This window comes from Heterodontus francisci, chromosome 10 (genome assembly GCF_036365525.1).
Source record: "Heterodontus francisci isolate sHetFra1 chromosome 10, sHetFra1.hap1, whole genome shotgun sequence".
NCBI lineage: Eukaryota > Metazoa > Chordata > Chondrichthyes > Heterodontiformes > Heterodontidae > Heterodontus > Heterodontus francisci.
In genome coordinates this window covers 67,693,566-67,717,238 of record NC_090380.1, presented here as the reverse complement: position 1 = coordinate 67,717,238, position 23,673 = coordinate 67,693,566, and the positions used below count along the sequence as shown (strand labels likewise).

General features: G+C 45.1%; 1 protein-coding gene across 2 annotated transcripts in view; it reads left to right on the top strand.

The window, feature by feature from the left end:
- Window positions 1-23,673, top strand: part of efhc2 (EF-hand domain (C-terminal) containing 2) — a 164,472-nt gene that overhangs the window by 41,574 nt on the left and 99,225 nt on the right. Inside the window, exon 5 of one of the 2 annotated variants that reach the window (XM_068039906.1) lies at window positions 1,630-1,881. The exons of the other annotated variant lie outside the window; for it this stretch is intronic. Coding sequence (XP_067896007.1) covers window positions 1,630-1,881 — 252 coding nt within the window. The remainder of the gene's footprint in view (window positions 1-1,629; window positions 1,882-23,673) is intronic. 2 annotated transcript variants of the gene reach the window in all.

The window sequence follows — 23,673 nt, the reverse complement described above, 5'->3', positions numbered from 1 at the left end:
AGGTAGTCTATGCTTATCAGAACCAATTTATTTTACATTCACAACAAACCTTACCCTTTGCATATGAAAGACAGACACACCCATGATACCCCCTGATTCTTTGTGCACTTCTTTATTCTCTTATGTGAACTCTTATGAGGGGCTGTCCCTGCACTGTCAGCTGAGGTGGAGACAGGTTGCTGACCTTGCTGCCCCTTGGCTAGGGATGACCTTGGCAGTTGTCCTCTGGATGACTTAGGCCTGGAAGGCCGCAACATGCTGAGGGCCTCCTGCACAGAAGCAGTATCACCCTCTGTCAGCAGGGATGAAGAAGGTTCTGGCGACACTGGCAGAGGAGCAGCTCCCAGGAGCATCCTGAGAGGATATCCCAGCTGCGGGAGACATCGCTCCTCCTCCCTAGCAAGGCAGACTTCTGCCTCCCTGCTGACCTGAGAGTGCAGAGGACCTGGTGTGACTCCAGGTTCCCTGTCCATCTCTCACCTTGCCACTGCTGCCTTTCACACATGGCCAAGACGAGGATATGCAGATCTGCAAAAATAGCCTGGAGACACTGAGTGTTGTGCTGAAAGTGAGTGTCCAATCTCTCAATGGAAGATGCCACTTGTGCACCAGAGACAATACCAAGCTCAACGCCTGGATGGGCTCCTCCATCGTCCGCGCCAGGGCGCGAATTGCCTTAGGCATCTCTGCCAGATGTTGCTTGAGCTCTCACTGCAGCTACAGTATTTCACATGATGTTGCCAACACCAGAAGCATGTCATAAGCCAGAGGCATTGGTCTGGCGAGTTCACATCCCATATTTTAATGTTAACAGTTTCACCTAGGTCATGACACTGTATGTGGACTCTATCACCGCCTCCTCTCCCAGGCCTTCACATGCATAGTTCAATGCAGGGCTGGCAGCCCTATAAAAATGGCGCCAGCATCTACCGCGGTATCAGCTGACACTACTCCCCACCTCTGGGCCCAACTCCAACCAAGCAATTGGTCAGGTGTCACGCCACATTAAGCTTAATTGGCTGGCTGTCGCTGAATCGCATGCTGCCGGCCACTCCTACCCCTGACATGCCTTGCACCCGTTTTCGGTCCTGACGGCGGGACCAGTGTCTTTCACATAAAATTCAGCTATTGGCCTTAATGTCAGGGTTAAAAAGGGGAAAATAGGCCAAGATATCTGTTCCTGTTTTTGATTCTTATCCAGAAACTGTGTAAGAAATGGGCACAGTTGTATTGTCACCTGCTGTTAAATAGCCTGATGACACTTATTGTTGTGGCTCATGCATGAATAACGCTATTATATCAGGATACCAAAGGATGTCCAGCACCTTGCAACTATATCCTAGTGATAAGTCAATGCCTTTAGGAGAAGAAAATACTGCTCCTAACTCAAAGAGGAGTGCTCAATAAATGAACAGTAATTTGGGTTGATATTTTATTTACTGAACAACTAATACTGCAACAGTGATGTATTTTATTTTCAGCGCACAGCAAAAGGTATACAATAGTGGCATGGATTGAGCATATTTTGAACAGTGAAGGATGTTTATTTGGAAGAAGTGTGATTATAGTGCTCCAGGTAGGCTTTCTTCATGGTTATTATTCCTTGTACACCTTCTGTGTTTCTTATAGATAGAAAAAAACATGCAGCCTCTCCGTCCGTATGAGAAGATTGACAAACTTAAACAGTTTTTGGACCATGACACACATGTGCTGCGATTTTACTGTTACTGGGATGACTCAGAGACTCAATTTGGAGACTTCAGGGAACTCGTCCTGCACTATTACCTGTCAGATGACACTATTGAAATCAGGGAGGTCCAACACCCAAATTCAGGTAGAGATGCTGTTGGTGTATTTCTCCACCGAGGCAAACTACCAAAGGTATGAACACAAAAAATTTGTTATTCAATTCTTTCTAAATTGAAAGTGATTCCTTTTCTTGAACATTCCATAAGATTACATTATTGTGAAATATATTTCCACACGAAATAAGTGGAGGAGAGAGATCTTGAGGTTTAGTGGACAGTTGCTAAAAGCATCAGCACAATGTTCCTAAGATGTTAAAAAGCAAATAGAGTATTGGGATGCGTGGCAAGGGACATAACATATCAATCCAGTATATCTAGGAAGCAGAGAGAGTGATGTCGCTGACAGCTTTATGTGCAGGGATTCGTCAGTAGGTCTGTCAACACAACTGAATATTCCTCACAACAACAACAACTTATATTTATATAGCACCTTTAAAGTCATAAAGTGTCCCAAGGCACTTCACAGGAGCATTGTAAAACAAAGTTTGACACCAAGCCACAAAAGGAGATATTAGGTTGGGTGACCAAAAGCTTGGTCAAAAAGCTAGGTTTTAAGGAATGTCTTAAAAGAGGACAGTGAAGTGGAGAGACAGAGAGATGTAGAGAGGGTGTTTCAGAGCTTGGGGCCTAGGCAACTAAAGGCGTGGCCATCAATGGTGGAGTGATTAATATCAGGGATGTACAAGAGGGCAGAATTAAAGGAGCACAGATATCTTGGAGGGTTGTGGTGTTGAAAGAGATTACAGAGATAGAGAGGGGCGAGGCCATGGAGGGATTTGAAAACAAAGATGAGAATTTTAAAATCAAGACGTTGCTTGACCCATAGCCAATGTAGGTCAGTGAGCACAGGGGTGATAGAGAAACAGGACTTGGTGCGAGTTAAGAGACGGGCAGCAGAGTTTTGGATGACCTCAATTTTACGGAGTGTAGAATGTGGGAGACCAGTCAGGAGTGCATTGAAATAGTCAGGTCTAGAGGTAGCGAAGGCATGAATGAGGGTTTCAGCAGCAAATGAGCTGAGACAAGGTGAAGTCAGGTGACGTTACGGAGGTAGAAATAGGTGGCCTTAGTGATGGCATGAATATGGGGTCGGAAGCTCAGAATCACAGAATAATACAGAGCAGAAGAGGCCCTTTGGCCCATCGAGTCTGCACCGATGCATTAAAGACACCTGACCTGTCTACCTAATCCCATTTGCCAGCACTCGGCTCATAGCCTTGAATGTTATGACGTGCCAAGTGCTCATCCAGGTACCTTTTAAAGGATGTGAGGCAACCCGCCTCTACCACCCTCCCAGGCAGTGCATTCCAGACTGTCACCACCCTCTGGGTAAAAAAATTCTTCCTCAAATCCCCCTTAAACCTCCTGCCCCTCACCTTAAACTTGTGTCCCCTAGTAACTGATCCTTCAACTAAGGGGAACAGCTGCTCCCTACCCACCCTGTCCATGCCCCTCATAATCTTGTACACCTCGATCAGGTCACCCCTCAGTCTTCTCTGCTCCAGTGAAAACAACTCAAGCCTATCCAACCTCTCTTCATAGCTTAAATGTTCCATCCCAGGCACCATCCTGGTGAATTGCCTCTGCACCGCCTCCAGTGCAATCACATCCTTCCTATAATGTGGCGACCAGAATTGCACACAGTACTCCAGCTGTGGCCTTACCAAAGTTCTATACAACTCCAACATGACTCCCTGCTTTTGTAATCTATGCTTCGATTGATAAAGGCAAGTGTCCCATATGCCTTTTTCACCACCCTATTAACCTGTCCTTCTGCCATCAGAGATCTATGGGCAAACACGCCAAGGTCCCTTTGTTCCTCGGAACTTCCCAGTGTCAGGCCAGTCATTGAATACTTCCATGTCACATTACTCCTTCCAAAGTGTATCACCTCACAATTTTCAGGGTTAAATTCCATCTGCCACTTTACTGCCCATTTGATCATCCCATCTATATCTTCCTATAACCCAAGGCACTCAACCTCACTGTTAACCACTCGGCCAATCTTTGTGTCATCCACGAACTTACTGATCCTACCCCCCACATAGTCATCTATGTCGTTTCTATAAATGACAAACAATAGGGGACCCAGCACAGATCCCTGTGGTACGCCACTAGACACTGGCTTCCAGTCACTAAAACAGCCGTCTGTCATCACTCTCTGTCTCCTACAGCTAAGCCAATTTTGAATCCACCTTATCAAGTTACCCTGTATCCCATGTGCATTTGCTTTCTTGATAAGTCTCCCATGTGGGACCTTGTCAAAGGCTTTGCTGAAATCCATGTTAACTACATCAACTGCACTACCCTCATCTACACACCTGGTCACATGCTCAAAAAAAATCAATCAAATTTGTTGGGCATGACCTCCCTCTGACAAAGCCATGCTGACTATTCCTAATCAAATTTTGCCTCTCCAAGTGGAGATAGATTCTCTCCTTCAGAATTTTCTCCAATAGTTTCCCTACCACTGATGTGAGACTCACTGGTCTATAGTTCCCTGGCTTATCTCTACAACCTTTCTTAAATAGTGGGACCACATTAGCTGTTCTCCAGTCCTCTGGCACCTCCCCCATGGCCAGAGAGGAATTAAAAATTTGGGTCAGAGCCCCTGCAATCTCCACCCTCGCCTCCCACAGCATCCTGGGACACAAATAGTCCAGACCTGGAGATTTGTCCACTTTTAAGCCTGCCAAAACCTCCAATACCTTGTCACTCCTGATCACAATTTGCTCAAGCACCTCACAGTCTTTGTCTTTGAGTTCCATATCTACTTCCTCATTCTCTCGGTTGAAGCTCATCTCAGGGTCAAATGTGACACCAAGGTTGTGAACGAACTAGCTTAATCTCAGACTGTTGCAAGGGAGAGGGATGGAGTTGATCGCTCGGGAGCGGTGTTTAGAGCAGGGACCAAAGATAATGGCTTCAGTCTTCCCAATAATTAATTGGAGGAGGTTTCTGCCCATCCAGTACTGAATGTCAGATAAGCAGTCTGATAATTTAGCAAAGGTGGAGGAGTCAAGAGACGTGGTGGAGAGGTACAGCTGAGTGTCGTCAGTATACATATCAAAACTACGCTCTGCTTTCGGATGAGGGACAGCATGTAGATGAGAAATAAGAGGTGGCCAAGGATAGATCCTTGGGGGTCACCAGAGGTAACAGTCCGGGAGCAGGAGGAGAAAGCATTGCAGGTGATTCTCTGGCTACAATTAGATAGATAAGAATGGAACCAGATGAGAGCAGTCTCACCCAGCTGCATGACAGTGGAGGCAGGAATATATTCTCTACAGACCCCTCATGCTGTAGCCATGTGATTGGAATCGTGCTCATTGTAATGGGAGTGAATATTTGACTACTTCAGACAAGATGATACTTTAAAACAAAACCCTTTCTATGAAGGAAAAAGGTGATTAAAAATCCCAAAACATGACAAGTAGATTGACAGAGGCAGCAGTGATGGAGCGACAGAGGACAGGGAGTTGAGAGATAGCCAATATATTGGTGAAGGAGCTGAGGGAACTTTGTTTTCAGGGGTGGAGAGTTATGGTAGTGGCGTTGCAGATGGGTAGGTAAATATGCAGGATCAAAACCGAGGAGGTGGTGAGGCCTCATGACAGTAAGGTCAAGGGAATGGCCATAGATATGGAAGGGAGAGTTTACAGTAGGGTGAGGTTGAGTAGGGAAGATAAGGGAAATTTTAATGAAGGTTGAAGTTACAGAGAATGAGATGTCACCCACTAAAATGGCAAAGGGAAATACCACCAAAAATATCATTTAGGGACCTGGGAGGGCAGTGAGTAAAACAGACTTTAAAGGAGAGGGGGGTGTGGTGGACGTGGGTGAGGTAGTTGAACATGGAAAAGATACCAAAGGAGTAGGGAGAGAGATTGAGATGGGACCTGGTAAGAGTCATGCAACCACCATGCAGTTTGGACAGAGCAGGAAGTGTAACATATAGCTGGGCAGAGTGGCTTTGATGAGGTTAAAGGAATCACAGTTCATGATTAGGTTCCAGTCAAGCAGAAGATAGTGATAGCTTCTTCTGAGATAGATGAGTAGGGCCTTATTTGCAAGGCTATGAATATTCTCATGGATGATGTGGAATAGGCCAATGGTTGTAGTCCTGCTAAAGGAGTTGGAGAAGCTGTAAAATAAAATGTAGGAACATAAGTAGCTCCATGATCCTGTTCCACCATGCAGTTAGAACTGATCTGTACCTCAAACCCATTTCCCTGCCTTTGCTCCAAAACTATTGATATCCCTGCCGAACAAAAATCTGTTGATTTCAGTCTTTAAAGTTTCAATTGACCTAGCAATCACAGCCTTTTCTGGGAGAGTTCTATATTTCTGCTACTCTCTGTGTGAAGAAGTACTTTATGATTTCACCACTTAATTGCCCGACTCGGTGGGCCAAAGGGCCTGTTTCAGTGCTGTATCTCTAAATTAATAAATAATATTAACATCATGTCCTCTTGTTCTGAATTCCCCTAGCAGAGGAAATATGTCAAAGCCTTTTATCATTTGAAACACCTCAATTAGATCATCCCATAAGCTAGTATACTTAATTGAATGTAAGCCAAGTTTATGCAACCTGGCCTCATAGATGAACCTTTCAGCCCTGGTACCAACCTGGTGAATCTGCACTGCACCCATTGAAGACCAGTATATCCTTCCTGATGTGGAATGCTCAGATCTGAATGCAGTACTCCAAACAGGGTCTGACCAAGGCTCTGCACAACTGAACCATAACTTCCTCTCCTCCCAGCCCCCTTAAGATAAACGTTAACATTCCTTATTGACTTATAGCCCTATTGACTATTTTTGCACTTGTTCACTAGCTTTGAGTGATTTGTGTACTTGGAGACCCAAATCGTTTTACCCCGTCACAGTTTCTAGATTCTCACCATTTAGAAAATACTCTTATTTGTCTTTCTTGAATCCAAATTGGATGACTTCCCACTTCGAACTCCATTTGCCATAGTTTTGCCCACTCACTTAATATGTCCATGTCCTTTTGTAACTTTCAGCTTCAATCTGCGCTACTCACTGTGCCTCCTAACCTACTGTCCACTACAGACTTGAACACACAACACTCTATTCCTTCATCTATGTCATTGATAAACATGGTGCAAAATGAAGGCCCCAACACAGATCCCTTTGGAAACACCAGTTGTCACATTCCACCAATTAGTGCACATATGTAAGAACATAATAGGAGCAGGAGTAGGCCATTCGGCTCCTCAAGCCTGCTCCGCCATTCAATAAGATCGTGGCTGATCTGATTGTGGCCGTAACTCCGCTTTCCTGCTTACTGCCCTTAACATTTGACTTCTTTGTAGATCAAAAGTCTGTCTAACTCAGCCTTGAATACATTCAATGACCCAGCCTCCATTGCTCTTTGGGGTAGAGAATTACAAAGATTAATGACCCTCTGAGAGAAGAAATTCCTCCTCATCTCTATTTTAAATGGGAGACCCCTTATTTTGAAACTGTGGCCCATGGTTCTAGATTTCCCCATGAAGGAAAACATCCTCTCAATATCAATCCTGTCAATTCCCCTCAGAATCTTATATGTTTCAATAAGATCACCTCTCATTCTTCTAAACTCCAATGGGTATAGGCCCAACCTGCTTAACACTTCTTCATAAGACAACTCCTTCATCCCCAGAATCAACCTAACAAACCTTCTCTGTACTATCTCCAATGCAAGTATATCCTTCTTTAAGTAAGGAGAACAAAACCGTACACAGTATTTAGGTGTGGTCTCACCAATGCCCTGTATAGTTTATCATGGCTTTCCTACTTTTATTCTCCATCTCCCTTGTAATAAAGGCCAACATTCCATTTGCCTTCCTAATTACTTGCTGTACCTGCATGCTAACTTTTTGTGATTCATGTACGAGGACACCCAGATCCCTCTGCACCACAACATTCTGCAGTCCCTCTCCATTTAAATAATATTCTGCTTTTCTATTCTTCTTGCCCAAGTGGACAACCTCCCATTTTCCCACATTATACTTCATCTACCAAATTTTTGCCTACTCATTTAACCTATCTATATCCCTTTGTTTTCCTACTTATCTTTTTTATCATCAGTAAATTTGGCTAAATACACTTGGGCCCATCATGCAAGTCATTAAGCAGGACCCTGAGCTTCCGGTTGCTTGCCATTTCAACACTCCCCCCTGCTCTCATGCTCACATCTCTGTCGTGGGATTGCTGCAGTGTTCCAGTGAACATCAACGCAAGCTCGAGGAACAGCATCTCATCTACCGATTAGGCACACTACAGCCTGCTGGACTGAACATTGAGTTCAATAATTTCAGAGCATGACAGCCCCCCATTTTACTTTCATTTTTAGTTATTTTTTCTTCCTTTTTTTTACATTCTTTTTTACATTTTTTACTATCTTTTTTTGCATTTATTTCATTTCATCTTAGTTTGTTCAGTTTGCTTACCCACTGTTTTTTTCAGGTTTTTTTTCAGGTTTGCACTTGCTGCTGTTCAATATTCAGTGTATTCACACCTAATCTGTACTAATGCTTTGTCTTTCAACACACCATTAACATATTGTTTGCCTTTGCTCCGTGACCTTTTGGTCAGCTATGTGGCCTGGTCCAATCTGCACCTTCTCCTTTGTTATCTCTTGCCCCACCCCCACCTCACTTGCTTATAATCTGTGACTTTTCTAATATTTGTCAGTTCCGAAGAAGGGTCACTGACCCGAAACGTTAACTCTGCTTCTCTTTCCACAGATGCTGCCAGACCTGCTGAGTGATTCCAGCATTTCTTGTTTTTGATGCAAGTCATTAATATAGATTGTAAATAGTTGAGGCAGCACAGTGGCGCAGTGGTTAGCACTGCAGCCTCATAGCTCCAGCGACCCAGGTTCAATTCTGGGTACTGCCTGTGTGGAGTTTGCAAGTTCTCCCTGTGTCTGCGTGGGTTTTCTCCGGGTGCTCCGGTTTCCTCCCACAAGCCAAAAGACTTGCAGGTTGGTAGGTAAATTGGCCATTATAAATTGCCCCTAGTATAGGTAGGTGGTAGGGAAATATAGGGACAAGTGGGGATATGGTAGGAATATGGGATTAGTGTAGGATTAGTGTAAATGGGTGGTTGATGGTCGTCACAGACTCGGTGGGCCGAAGGGCCTGTTTCAGTGCTGTATCTCTAAACTAAACTAAACTGATCCCTGTGGCACTCCACTAGTTACAGTTTGCCAGCCTGAAAATGTCCCATTTATCCTGACTCTCTGTTTCCTGTTAGTTAGCCACTCCTCTATCCATGTTAATATATTACCCCCAACATCATGAGCTCTTATCTTGTGTAGTAACCTTTTATGTGGCAGCTTATCGTATGCCTTTTAGAAATCCAAATACACTAAATCTACTGGTTCCCCTTTATCCACCCAGCTTGTTACATCCTCAAAGAACTCTAATAACACGATTTCCATTTCATAAAATCATATTGACTCTGCTTGATTGTATTATAATTTTTTTAATATCCTGCTACTGCTTACTTAATAATGGATTCCAGCATTTTCCCAATAACAGATGTTAGGCTAACTAGCCTATAGTTTCTTGCTTTCTGTCTCCCTCCTTTCCTAAATATAGGTATTACATTTGCGGTTTTATCAATCCGCTGGAACTTTTCCAGAATCTAGGGAATTTTGGAAGATTACAATCAATGCTTGCACCATCTCTGTAGCCACTTCTTTTAAGATCCTATATGCAGGCCAACTGGTCCAGGGGAATTGACAGCCTTTAGTTCCATTAGTTCTAGTACTTTTCTCTAGCAATAATGATTGTTGTAATTTCCTTCCTTTTCCCCCTTGATATTCTGCTATTCTGGGGATGCTTTTTGTTTCTTCTTCCATAAAGATAGATATACAATACTTGTTCAAGGTGTCTGCAATGTCCTTGTTTTTATTATTAATTCCCCAGTCTCATCCTCTAAGGGACCAACAATTACTTTAGCTACTCTCTTCCTTTTAATATACTTATAGAAGCTCTTACTGTTTATTTTTATGTTTCTTTCTAATTTACCCTCATAATCTAATTTCTCCCTCTTTATATTTTTTTAGACATCCTTTGCTGGTTTCTAAAATTCTCCCAATCTTCTGGCCCACCGCTAATCTTCGCAGCATTGTATGCCTTTTCTTTCAATTTGATACCATGCTTAACTTCCTTAGTTAGCCACGAAGGTGCATCCTTCTTGTAGAGTCTTTCTCAATGGTATATATCTTTGTTGAGAGTTATCAAATATCTCCTTAAATGTCTGCCACTGTCCATCTTATCTTTTAACCTATTTTTCCAGTCCACTGTTGCCAACTCTGGGTCTTCATAGCTTTGTAATTGCCTTTATTTAAGTTTAAGACAGTAGTTTCAAATGCATGTTTCTTACTCTCAAACTGAATGTGAAATTCTAACATGTTATGATGACTCTTCCCTAGAGGATCCTTTACTATGAGATCATTAATTAATCCTTTCTCATTACACATTGCCAGGTCTAAAATAGCCAGTTCCCTGGTTGTTTCCAGAATGTACTGTTCTAAGAAACTGTCCCGAACTCATCCTCAAGGCTACCTTTGCCAATTAGATTCATCCAATCTATATGAAGATTAAAATTGCTCAGGTTATTGTAGTACTTTTCTTACACATCCCGATTATTTCTTCATTTATACTCTGTCCGACAGTATATCTACCATTAGAGGGCCTATAATCTACTCCCATCGGTGACTTCCTTCCATTACTATTTCTTATCTCCACCCAAACTCATTCTACATTTTGATCTTCTGAGCCAAGATCATTTCTCATCCTTTAATAATAGAGCTACCCCATCTCCTTTTTCTTTCTTCCTATCCTTCTGAAATGTCAAATATCCTTAAATATTCAATTCCCAGCCTTGGTCACCTTGCAACCACATCTCTGTAATAGTTATCTTATCATGCTAATTTATTTCTATTTGTGCTATCAATTCATTCATATTGTTATGGATGCTGTGTGCATTCAGATAAAGAACTTTTATTTCTGTCTTCTTACAGTTTTTCCCTACACTGACCCCATTTGCAGGTATGCTCTTATATTTGTACGCTCCGTCACATTCTGGTTATCATTAACCGTATTGCTACCCTGCACTATTGCCTTGTCCTTTCTCATTAACTTTCTAAATCTCCCCTCACATGAACCTCCCTTCCACTGTTTAATTTAAAGTCCTAGTTATATGATTCGCCAGGACACTGGTCACAGCATAATTCATGTGACGGCTGTCTCAACGGTACAAATCCCTCTTTCCCCTGTACTGGTGCCAGTGCCCCATGAAATAAAACCCATGTCTCGCACACCAACCTTTGAGCCATGCATTCAACTCTCTGATCTTATTTACCCTATGCCAGTTTGCTCATGGGTCAGGTAGTAATACAGAGATTACTAACTTTGTGGTTCTGCTTTTTAATATAGTCCCTTGCTATTATGCTCCCTCAGAAGAACCTCTTTCTTAGTCCTGTCTGTGTCATTGGTACCCATTGGACCAAGACAACTGGATCTTTCCCCTCCCACTTCAAGTTCCTCTCCAGCCCAGAGGAGGTGTCCGGACAGGCAACACAGCCTTTGGGACTCACGTACTTGGCTGCAGAGAATGGTATCTATCCCCCTAACTATACTGTCCCGTAATACTACTACATTCCTTTTTACTCCCCCCACTTGAATGGCCACCTGTTCTACAGTACCAAAGTCAGTTTGCTAATCCTCCCTGCAGTCCCTGCTCTCATGCACACAAGATGCAAGAATCTCAAAACATTTGGACAAATGCAAGGGCTGACGTTCCTCCAATGCTACCTTCTGCCTCACTCGTAGTCATACTCTTTATCCCTACATTTTGTGGGGTGAGCATGTGGGTGTGTAGTAAAATCCTGTAAAAACGTGAGTGTGTCAGGAAGTCTGTACTCACCTGCCGACTTCTGCGTATCACTCCAGCACATTAGGCTGTTTGTGCGCAACTTCCTCAGGGGAGGTGGTTTTCAATTTCAATATGATACTCATGCAATTGGAATGATACTGACGTAGATTTTATATTTTAACTTTGGGTTCCCAAGTTCCCCAGGTTTCCTGGAATTCGCCAGTGAAAGCAAGGCAACACAGCTGGCTGAAGCCATGTCAAAAAAATGTCAGTAAGTACTCCGTACACACAGCTGCTTTCCTGCCTGCTTTTGTGTAATGGGTTATCCACAATACTTGTGTTGAGAAGTTATTTTATACAATTTGGAGGTGTTATCTACACTTTTGAAGCTTGCAGTCTGCTCTGCACTTTAGAATTCTGATCTATCAGATCGGCATGGGTGCACTTACAATGTGACTTCAGAGGACCAAGATGACTACCAATAGCAGGAGCAGTAGGACTTGCACCAGCAGTTGAAGAAGCAGCAGGAGCTGCACTAACAGCACCAGCAGCAGGTGGAGCAGTAGGGCGTGAATCAGCAACAGCCTGCTGCCCACCGAACTGTAGCTCCACTAGAGGGAGGATATCAGCAGAGAGGTGCAGTTCAAACTAAACCATCCCCAATATACAAGGTCTACAGGATAAGCTTCCTCAACATATCAGCACTCCAGTGCCTGAGGAGGCTCAGGGTGTTGCTTCAGGTGGTGGCTGGAACAAGAGCTGCTGCCACCTGGACCTGGTGGCCACTCTTCATTAACAGCTGTCAAAGTCACCAGTGCCCTCAACCTTTCTTGGCTCCGGATCCTTCCAGGGTTTTTCCAGAGACATTTGCAGCATTTCAGTTGATGGCCCACAAAAGACAGGTGACTGATTGTTTCTTTGCAAGGGCCAACAATTATATGAACTTGGCCTCCAGAGCGAGTGCACACTCGGGTTTGCCGCTCTGGCTGGCTTCCCACAGGTGCAGGCTGTCATTGATAACACTCATGACAATTAAGACACCCCCAGATCACCCAGGTGTCTTCGTCAACCATAAGGGCTTCCACTCCATCAGCTTGCAGCTGGTGTGCAACCACAAAAAGATCTTTATGCAGGTATGCGCAAGATTCCCTGGCAGCTGCCATGATGTTTTCGTCCTGCAGCAGTCCACCCTCCCTGACCACTTTGCACCTCAAGGCAGAGTCCTTGGTTGGCTGCTTACGGGTCAAAGGATAGCCACTGAAAATGTGGCTGTTGACATTTCTCAGTAACCTGAAGAATGAGGAGCAGGAGCAATACAACTAATACCACATGACCACCAGATGTCATCGAACAAACCATCAACATGCTGAAGATTCGCTTCAGGCGCATGGAAATATCTGGAGACACCCTGCAGTATGGATCAGATAGGGCCTCCAGAATAGTTATGTGCTGTACTCTGCACAACACTGCATAGCAGCATGGTTTGGGACCTGCAGGAGGATCAAGACCCAGAGCATAGAGCCTCTTCGGATGATTCCAAGGAGGAAGAGGAAGATGTGGTGGTGGAAGAGGAAATGGAATTGGATGCGGGCAGTACATCACTAGTGGTGCACATTGCTGCCTGGAATACTTGGGATGCCCTCATTATTGCGAGGTTCACGTAGGTTCCACCTGTGCACCCATCTAACAACCATATGCAAAAGTCACTTTTGCCGCTCCTCAATGCCACGAACACAAAGTACTGCAAAAAACTATGCACCCTTTCACAACTTTCTATTTCTCGTCGTCAATTGATGTCTTAAAGTCATCGAGTTATACAGCACAGAAACAGGCCCTTCGGCCCATCGTGTCCATGCCAGCTATCAAGTACCTATCTATTCTAATGCCATTTTCCAGCACTTGGCCCGTAGCCTTGTATGCTATGGCGTTTCAAGTGCTCAACTGAATACTTCTTAAATGTTGTGAGGGGTCCTGTCTCTACCACTCCTTCAGGCAGTGTGTTCCAGATTCCAACCACTCTCTGGGTGAAAAAGGTTTTCCTCAAATCCCCTCAAACCTCCTGCCCCTTAAGTTAAATCTATGCACCCTAGTTATTGACACCTCCGCTAAGGGAAAAAGTCTTTTCCTATCTACCCTATCTATGCCCTCATAATTTTGTATACCTCAATCAGGTCCCCCCTCAGCCTTCTCTGCTCTAAGGAAAACGGCCTGAGCCTATCCCGTCTCTCTTCATAGCTGAAATGCTCCAGCCCAGGCAACATCCTGGTGAATCTCCTCTGCACCCTCTCCAGTGCAATCACATCCTTCCTATAGTGTGGTGACCAGAACTGTACACAGTACTGCAGCTGTGGCCTAATTAGCATTTTATACAGCTCCATTATAACCTCCCTGCTCTTATATTCTATGCCTCGGCTAATAAAGGCAAGTATCCCATATGCCTTCCTAACCACCTTATCTACCTGTGCTGCTGCCTTCAGTGATCTATGAACAAGTACACCATGATCCCTGTGACCGTCTGTACTTCCTGGGGTCCTACCATCCATTGTATATTCCCTTGCCTTGTTAGTCCTTCCAAAATGCATCACCTCACACTTCTCGGGATTAAATTCCATTTGCCACTGCTCTGCCCATCTTGCCAGCCCATCTATATCGTCCTGTAATCTAAGGCTTTCCTCCTTACTTTTTACGACACCACCAATTTTCGTGTCATCTGCAAACTTACTGACCATACCTCCTATATTCAAATCTAAATAATTAATGTACACTACAAACAGCAAGGGTCCCAGCACCGATCCCTGTACTACACCACTGGTCACAGACTTTCACTTGCAAAAACAACCCTCAACCATCACCCTCTGCCTCCTGCCACTAAGCCAATTTTGGATCCAATTTGCCAAATTGCCCTGGATCCCATGGGCTCTTACCTTCTTGATCAATCTTCCATGCACCACCTTATCAAAAGCCTTACTGAAGTCCATGTAGACTACATCAACTGCTTTACCCTCATCTACACACCTAGTCACCTCCTCAAAAAATTCAATCAAATTTGTTAGATATGATTTCCCCCTGACAAAGCCATGCTGACTATCCTTGATTAATCCCTGCCTCTCCAAGTGGAGATTAATCCTGTCCCTCAGAAATTTTTTCCAATAGTTTCCCTACCAGTGATGTTAGACTCACTGGCCTGTAAATACCTGGTTTATCCCTACAACCCTTCTTGAATAATGGTACCACATTCGCTGTCCTCCAGTCCTCTGGCACCTCTCCTGTGGCCAGAGAGGATTTGAAAATTTGTGTCAGAGCTCCCACAATCTCCTCCCTTGCCTCACATAGCAGCCTGGGATACATCTCATCTGGGCCTGGGGATTTATCCACTTTTAAGCCCGCTAAAACCGCTAATACCTCCTCCCTTTCAATGCTAATTTGTTCGAGGATATCACAATCCCCCTCCCTGATCTCTGCACCTACATCACAGATGTAGTGAACACAGATGAAAAGTAATCATTTAAAATCTCACCTACAACCTTCAGCTCCACACACAGATTGCCACTTTGGTCTTTAATGGGCCCCACTCTTTCCCTAGTCATCCTTAATATACTTATAAAACGCCTTGGGATTTTCCTTTATCTTGCCTGCCAGTGTTTTCTCATGTCCGCTCTTTTCTCTCCTAATTACTTTTTTAAGTACCGCCCCTACACTTTCTATACTCCTCTTGGGCCTCCACTGTTTTCAACCCTCTGAATCTGCCATAAGCCTCCTTTTTCTTCCTTATCCAATCCTCTATATCCCTTGACATCCAGGGTTCCCTGGACATGTTGGTCCTACCCTTCACCTTTACAGGAACATGTTGGCCCTGAACTCTCACTATTTCCTTTTTGAATGACTTCCACTGTCTGATGTAGACTTTCCTACAAGTAGCTGCTCCCAGTCCATCTTGGCCAGACCCTGTTTTATCATATTGAAATCGGCCCTCCCCCAATTCAGTACCTTTATTTCTGGTCCATCTTTGTCCTTTTCCATAATTACCTTAAATGTTACAGAGTTATGGTCACTATCCCCGAAATGCTCCCCCACTGACACTTCCACCACTTGACTGGCTTCATTCGCTATGATTCGGTCCAGTACCACCTCTTCTCTTGTAGGACTTTCTACATACTGGCTCAAAAAGCTCTCCTGGATGCACTTTAAGAATTCCGCCCCCTTTAAACCTTTTGCACTAAGGTTATCCCAATTAATATTGGGGAAGTTGAAATCCCCTACTATTATTACCCGATTATTTTTACACCTCTCTGAGATTTGCCTACATATCTGCTCCTCTATCTCTCCCTGACTGTTTGGAGGCCTGTAGTACACTCCCAGCAAAGTGATTGCCCCCTTTTTTTTTTAAGTTCTACCCATATGGCCTCATTTGAGGAACATTTTAAGATATCATCCCTCCTTATTGCAGTAATTGACTCCTTGGTCAATCGTGCAATGCCACTTTTATCCCCTCCCCTGTCACACCTGAAGAGTCTATACCCTGGAATATTGAGCTGCCAGTCCTGCCCTTTCCTCAACCATGTCACTGTGATAGCAATAATATCATATTCCCATGTGTTAATCAATGCCCTCAATTCATCTGCCTTACTTGTAAGACTCTTTGCGTTAAAATTGATGCAATCCAACCTTGCATTATTCATTTGTGCCTTAACGGGTCTATATTTGCTCTGCCTTCCAGACTAGCATAGTTTCTCTTCCATATTTGGCTGTGTATCACCCCTTATTGTACCTCCACTCTGTATCCCATCCCCTGCCAAATTAGTTTAAACCCTGCCCCCTCAACAGCACTAGCAAACCTCCCTGCAAGAATGTTAGTCCCGTTCCAGTTCAGGTACAACCCATCCGGTTGTACAGGTCCCACCTTCACCAGAAAGAGACCCAGTGATCCAGGAAACTAAAGCCATCCCTCCTGCACCATCTCTTCAGCCACGCATGCATCTGCTCTATCCTCCTATTCCTATACTCACTAGCAAGTGGCACTGGGAGTAAGTAATCCAGAGAGTACAACCTTTGAGGTCCTGCTTTTTTATCAGCTACCTAGCTCCCTAAATTCTTGTTGCAGGACCTCATCCCTCTTTCTACCTATGTAGTTGGTACCAATGTGAATCACGACCTCTGACTGTTCACCCTCCCCCTTCAGAATGTCCTGCAGCCACTCCGTGACATCCTTGACCCGAGCACCAGGGAGGCAACATGCCATCCCGGAGTCACGTTTGCGGCCACAGAACACCTATCTGTACCCCTTACGATAGAATCCCCCATCACTAAAGATCTCCCACTCTTTTTCCTCCCCTCCTGTGTAGCTGAGCCACCTGTGGCGCCACAGAATTGGCTCTTGCTGCAATCCCCTGAGAAGCTATCTCCCCCAACAGTATCCAAAGCGGGCAATCTGTTAGGATGATGGACCCAGGGGACTCCTGCACTACCTGCCTAGTTCTTCTACTCCGCCTGGCGGTCACCCATTCCCTTTCTGCCTGAGCAGTCTGTATCTGCAGGGTGACCACCTCCCTGTACGTGCTGTCCACGATGATCTCAGCCTCGCACCAGATTCAAAACACGGATTTTGAGTAGCTGCAGTTGGAGACACTTCCTGCACACGTGTTCGCCCTGGACACTGGAAGTGTCCCTGACTTCCCACATTTCACAGGAGGAGCACTCCTGTGGTTTGAATATAAAAAACGTTACATTCTAACGATGTATAACACACCCATGTGCATACCCTTGTGCAACAAAAAATCTTTACTCTTCCTTTTCCGATCATTTCTAAGCAGTGAGAGGAGAGGTAGAGGCAGGCTGCTCAAATACTGCTTTGACTGCTGAAATGCTCTTGGCCAACATCTTTTGGGTTTTGGAGCAGGTGGCGGCCCCAAAGACTGCTCCACCTGCACCTTTGTAGAGGCAGACTCGGCCATCGGGACCAGGCACCATGTGGAGTACGAATGCGAATTGGGGGTGCATGGGTGAGAAGTGGAAGCAGAGCCCAGTTCCCACTTCCATTTCCCCTTTCACCATCACCCCTCTCATGGCGTAGCTATACTTCCCTACTTGAAATATCCTGGAGGACACTTTGTTACAGATCAGTAGGGGGATGCTTTATGTAGTTGGCCTCCCTTTCCATGGACTAAGAGCTGAAACATCATGATGAGAACGAGTGGGACCAGCAGGCAGTTCAAAACAGCGGCTGCAGTGAGAAAGAGCGAGCGGGACCAGCAAGCAGTTTAAAAGAGCGGTGGCAGAGAGAGCGAGACCTAGCGAGTCCAGGCCACCAGAGGGGACTAACCTTGTTCTGAGGAGAGAGAAGAAATAAATCACCAGATGGTGACATCACCAGAAAACATGTAGTTGATTGGTTGGTGAGTTTTTTTTATCATCTATCTTTCAAAACTCAGGTAATTTTCACGAATTGTAAGGTTTTATTTGCTAATACTAATTAAGCTTAATAGATTGGAAAACTACAAGAGAGGAGCGGGGCTACTGCCACCAGTCTGCTGACATTCGGAAAGAAAAATTGAGGTGTGACGTCACAGGGAAGCAGGTAAGTGTTTGGCTGAGTGAGACTTCAGAACTACAAACAGCACAAGAGGGGAGAGAGCATGGCAAGGCACAATGAGCTAGTCGGTAAGTATCTGGTGGGTATTTTCTTACTTTCTTATTTTTTTTTCTGCTGATTTTTATTTTTTCTCTAACATTTAAGTCTATCTACTAAGTAGAAGCTAAAATACCAGTAGTTGGTAGGTGGTTACTCGTTTGTTCGTTCTATATATAACCATTTTATTGTGTTTATTTAACTTCTAATTTTAGTGCAGTAAATAAATAATTCGAGGCATGGCAGGGCTGCTCATACCCTGGGGATTCCAGGGCCCTGCCCATGTCCTGGACAACTACATGTGCAGAAAGTGCCACCAAATGCAAAAACACAAGTGCTGAATCTTGGAACTCGAGGAGCAGCTGGTGTCACTGAGATGCATTCGCAAAGATGAGAGATATATGGATAGCACATTTCAGGAGGGTGGCTGCCAGACAGATAAGAAGGACAAGGCAGGTAGTGCAGAAGCTCCGGAGGGCATCCCACTTTCTTCCCATATTCAGTTCTGGGTACCCGTGGGAGAGAGGGTTCCTCTGGAGAGTGCAGTGAGAGTCATGACCAGAGCACCATGGGTGGCTCAGCTGTGCAGGGAGGGAGGAAAAAAAACAGGAGAGCAATAGTGTTACGTGTTCTATAGTTAGGGGAACAGACAGACGTTTCTGTGGTCGCAAATGTGATTCCAGTATGGTGTGTTGCCTCCCTGTTGCAAGGATCATGGGTATCACTGAGCAGTTACAGAGCATTCTGGAGAGTGAGGGTGCACAGCCAGAGGTTGTGGTCCATAATGGTACCAACATTATAGGTAGAAAAAGGGATGAGATCCTGCAGGCTGAGTGTAGAGAGTGAGGAAAGAAATTAGCAAGCAGGACCTCAAAAGTAATCATTTCTGGATTACTTCCAAGGCCACGTGCTAGTGAGTGTAGAAATAGGAGAATATACCAGATGAATGCGTGGCTGGAGAGATGGTGCAGGAGGGAGAGCTTCAGATTTCTGGAACATGGCGACCAGTTCTGAGGAAGGTGGGATCTGCATAAGCCAGACGGTCTACACCCGAACAGGACCAGAATGAATACCCTTGCAGGATGGTTTAAACTAGATTGGCAGGGTGATGGGCACCTGAGGGCAGTTTCCAATAGGACAACTGCAAAGCAGGGAACGGGAGGCAGAAAATTAGCAAGTGACTCTGAAAGACAAAAGAAGCAAAGGTTAAAAAGTGTACAGCACAGGAATTTGGCAGTATTAAAAGGTATTTATTTAAATGTAAGGAGTATAGCAAATAAAGCCAATAAGCTGAGGGCACAGATCGCCACATGGCAGCATGATATCATTACTATAACAGAAAGATGGCTTAAAGAGGGGCAAAAATGGCAGCTCACCATCCCTGGATATAAAGTTTCCAGGCAGGATAGAGAGGGGGATAAAAAAAGGAGAGGGTGTAGCATTATTGGTTAAAGAATCAATTACAACTTTGATGAGTCATAGAGTCGTACAGCGTAGAAACAGCCCCTTCGGCCCGCCACGTCCATGCCGACCATAATGCCTATCTATACTAATCCCAACTGCCTGCATTAATTCCATATCCCTCTATGTCTTGCTCGTTTAAGTACCTGTCCAGATGCCTCTTAAATGTCGCTACTGTTCTTACCTCCACCACCTCCTCAGGCAGCTCATTCCAGATACCCACTGTTTTTTGTGTGAAAAATTTACCCCTTTGATCCCCTTTAAACCTCCTCCCTCTCACCTTAAATCTATGCCCTCTAGTTTTAGTCACCCTAACCATGGGAAACAGACTCGGCCGATAAAGGCAAGCATGCCATACGCCTTCTTCAACACCCTGTCTACCTGTGTTGCCACTTTCAGGGAACTATGTACTTGCACCCCAAGGTCTTTCTGCTCAACAACACTCCCCAGGGCCCTGCCATTCACTGTATATGTCCTGTCCTGGTTTAATTTCCCAAAATGCATCACTTCGCAATTGTCTGCATTAAATTCCACTTGCCAATCCCTTGCCCACTTTCCCAATTGATCTATATCCTGTTGTAACCTTAGACAACCTTCTTCACTGTCCACTATACACCAATTTTGGTGTCATCTGCAGACTTACTAATCATGCCCCCTACATTCTCATCCAAGTCATTAATATATATGACAAACAACAGAGGGCCCAGCACCGATCCCTGCGGCACACCACTGGTCACCGGCCTCCAATCTGAAAAGCAGCCCTCCACTACCACCCTCTGCCTCCTATCACCAAGCCAATTTTGTATACAATTGGCTCGCTCACCCTGGATCCCATGTGTTTGAACCTTCTGGACCGGCCTACCATGCGGGACCTTGTCAATGGCCTTGCTAAAGTCCATGTGGACAACGTCCACCGCCCTGCCCTCGTCAATCCTCTTGGTCACCTCCTCAAAAAGCTCAATCAAATTCGTGAGACATGATTTCCCACGCAAAAAGCCACGCTGACTATCCCTAATCAGACCTTGCCTTTCCAAATGCATATAAATCCTGTCTCTCAGAATCCCTTCCAATAACTTTCCCACCACTGACGTAAGGCTCACTGGCCTGTAGATGATACAAACATTTCTGCCAGGGCCCCAGCAATCTCCTCCCTTGCTTCCCATAGCATCCTAGGATACACCTGGTCAGGCCCTGTGGATTTATCCACCTTAATTGCCACCCAAGTTGATAGGGTTGTTAAGAAGGCATATGGTGTGTTGGCTTTCATTAACAGGGGGATTGAGTTTAAGAGCTGCGAGGTTATGCTGCAGCTCTATAAGGCCCTGGTTCGACCACACTTGGAATATTGTGTTCAGTTCTGGTCGCCTCATTATAGGAAGGATGTGGAAGCTTTAGAGAGAGTGCAGAGGAGATTTACCAGGATGCTGCCTGGACTGGAGGGCATGTCCTACGAAGAAAGATTGAGGGAGCTAGGGCTTTTCTCATTGGAGCGAAGAAGGATGAGAGGTGACTTGATAGAGGGGTACAAGATGATGAGAAGCATAGATAGAGTGGATAGCCAGAGACTTTTTCCCAGGGTGGAAAGGGCTATCACCAGGGGGCATAATTTTAAGGTGATTGGAGGAAGGTTTCGGGGAGATGTCAGAGGTAGGTTCTTTACACAGAGAGGGGTGGGTGCGTGGAATGCGCTGCCAGCGGTGGTAGTAGAAGCAGATACATTAGGGGCATTTAAGCGACTCTTGGATAGGTACATGGATGATAGTAGAATGAAGGGTAGGTAGTTAGTTTGATCTTAGAGTAGGTTAAAGGTTCGGCACAACATCGTGGGCCGAAGGGCCTGTACTGTGCTGTACTGTTCTATGTTCTATGTTCTTCAAAACCTCCTTCACCTCCTCCTTTGTAATGTTGATATGCTCCAGGATATGGCTGTTCCCTCCCTTGAACTCACTAGCTTTCATGATCTTCTCCACGGTAAATACAGATGAGAAGTATTCATTTAAGACCTCGCCCATTTCCCGTTACTCCACACATAGATTACCACACTGATCCTTAAGGGGACCTACTCTCTCCCTAGCTACCCTTTTACTCTTAATATACTGATCGAATCTTTTAGGATTCTCCTTTATCTTATCTGCCAGGGAAATCTCCTGGCCCCTTTTCGCCCTACTAATTTCCTTCTTCAGTGTACTCCTACATCCCTTATACTCCTTGAGGGACTCGCTTGATCCCGGCTGCCTATACCTGACATATGCCTCCTTCTTTGTCCTGACCAGACCCTCAATATCCCTCGTCAACCAAGGTTCCCTAAACTTGCCAGCCTTGCCCTTCAATCTAACAGGAACATGCCGGCCCTGAACTCTTCCTAAAAGCCTCCCACTTACCAGACGTCCCTTTACCTGTAAACAGTCTCTCCCAATCAACTTTTGAGAGTTCCTGTCTGATGCCATCAAAATTAGCCTTCCCCCAATTTAGGACTTCAACTTGAGGACCTTTTCCATAGCTATCTTGAAGCTAATAGAGTTATGGTCACTGGTCCCAAAGTGCTCCCCCACTGACACATCAACCACCTGCCCATCCTCATTTCCTAAGAGGAGGTCAAGTGTAGCCCCTCCTCTAGTAGGGCCATCCACAAACTGTTACAGAAAACTATCCTGGACACACTTAACAAATTCTTCCCCATCTGATCCCTGAGCACCAAGGCAGTCCCAGTCAATATTAGGGAAGCTAAAATCACCGACTATTACAACCCTTTAATTCCTACACCTATCTATGATTTCCCGACATATATGCTCCTCCAATTCCCTCTGACTATTGGGGGCTCTAAAGTATAATCCCATCAAAGTGATCACCCCTTTCTTATTTCTAAGTTCTACCCATATGGCCTCTCTGGACGTTCCTCCCGGGATATCCTCTCTAAGTACCGCCGTGATGTCCTTCCTAATCAATAGTGCAACTCCCCCTCATCTCTTACCTCCACCTCTGTCATGTCCTGAAGCATCGGTACCCCGGAACATTGAACTGCCAGTCCAACCCATCCCTCAACCACGTTTCCGTAATAGCTATAATATCACAATGCCACGTACCGATCCATGCTCTGAGTTCATCTGCCTTACCTGTAAGGCTTCTTGCATTAAAGTAACTGCATTGTAGCCTACCAGACCTTCCACGGTCCCTGTCCTGCCCCTGCCCAGCCTGGCTACTGGACTTGCTTGCTTTAACCTCTACATTTGCCTCAACTATCTCATCGGAGAGACTACTACTTTGGGTCCCACCCCCCTGCCAGGCTAGTTTAAACCTCCCAAGTAGTACTAACAAACCTCCCCGCAAGGATATTGGTCCCCTTCCAGTTCAGATGCAACCCGTCCCTCTTGTACAGGTCACTTCTGCACCAGAAGAGATCCCAATGGTCTAAGTAGCTGAAGCCCTCCCACCTACACCAGCTCTTTAGCCACGCATTCATTTACCTTATCCTCCTATTCCTATCCTCACTCGCACGTGGCACAGGGAGTAATCCTGAGATTACAACCCTAGAGGTCCTGCTTTTTAACCTTCTGCCTAACTCCCTATATTCACTTTGCAGGACCTCATCTCTCTTCCTGCCTATGTCGTCAGTACCAATATGGACCACGACCTCTGGCTGCTCACTCTCCCCTTTCAGAATGCCCTGTGCCTGCTCAGAGACATCCTTGACCCTGGCACCAGGGAGACAACACGCCATCCTGGATTCTTGCTTGGGGCCACAGAAATGTCTATCTGTGCCCCTGACTATAGAGTCCCCTATCACTACTGCTCGCTTACACTTTGACCTTCCCTGCTGTACAACAGAGCCAGTCGTGGTGCCATTGACCTGGCTGCTGCTGCTGCTTTCCCCTGAGAGACCAT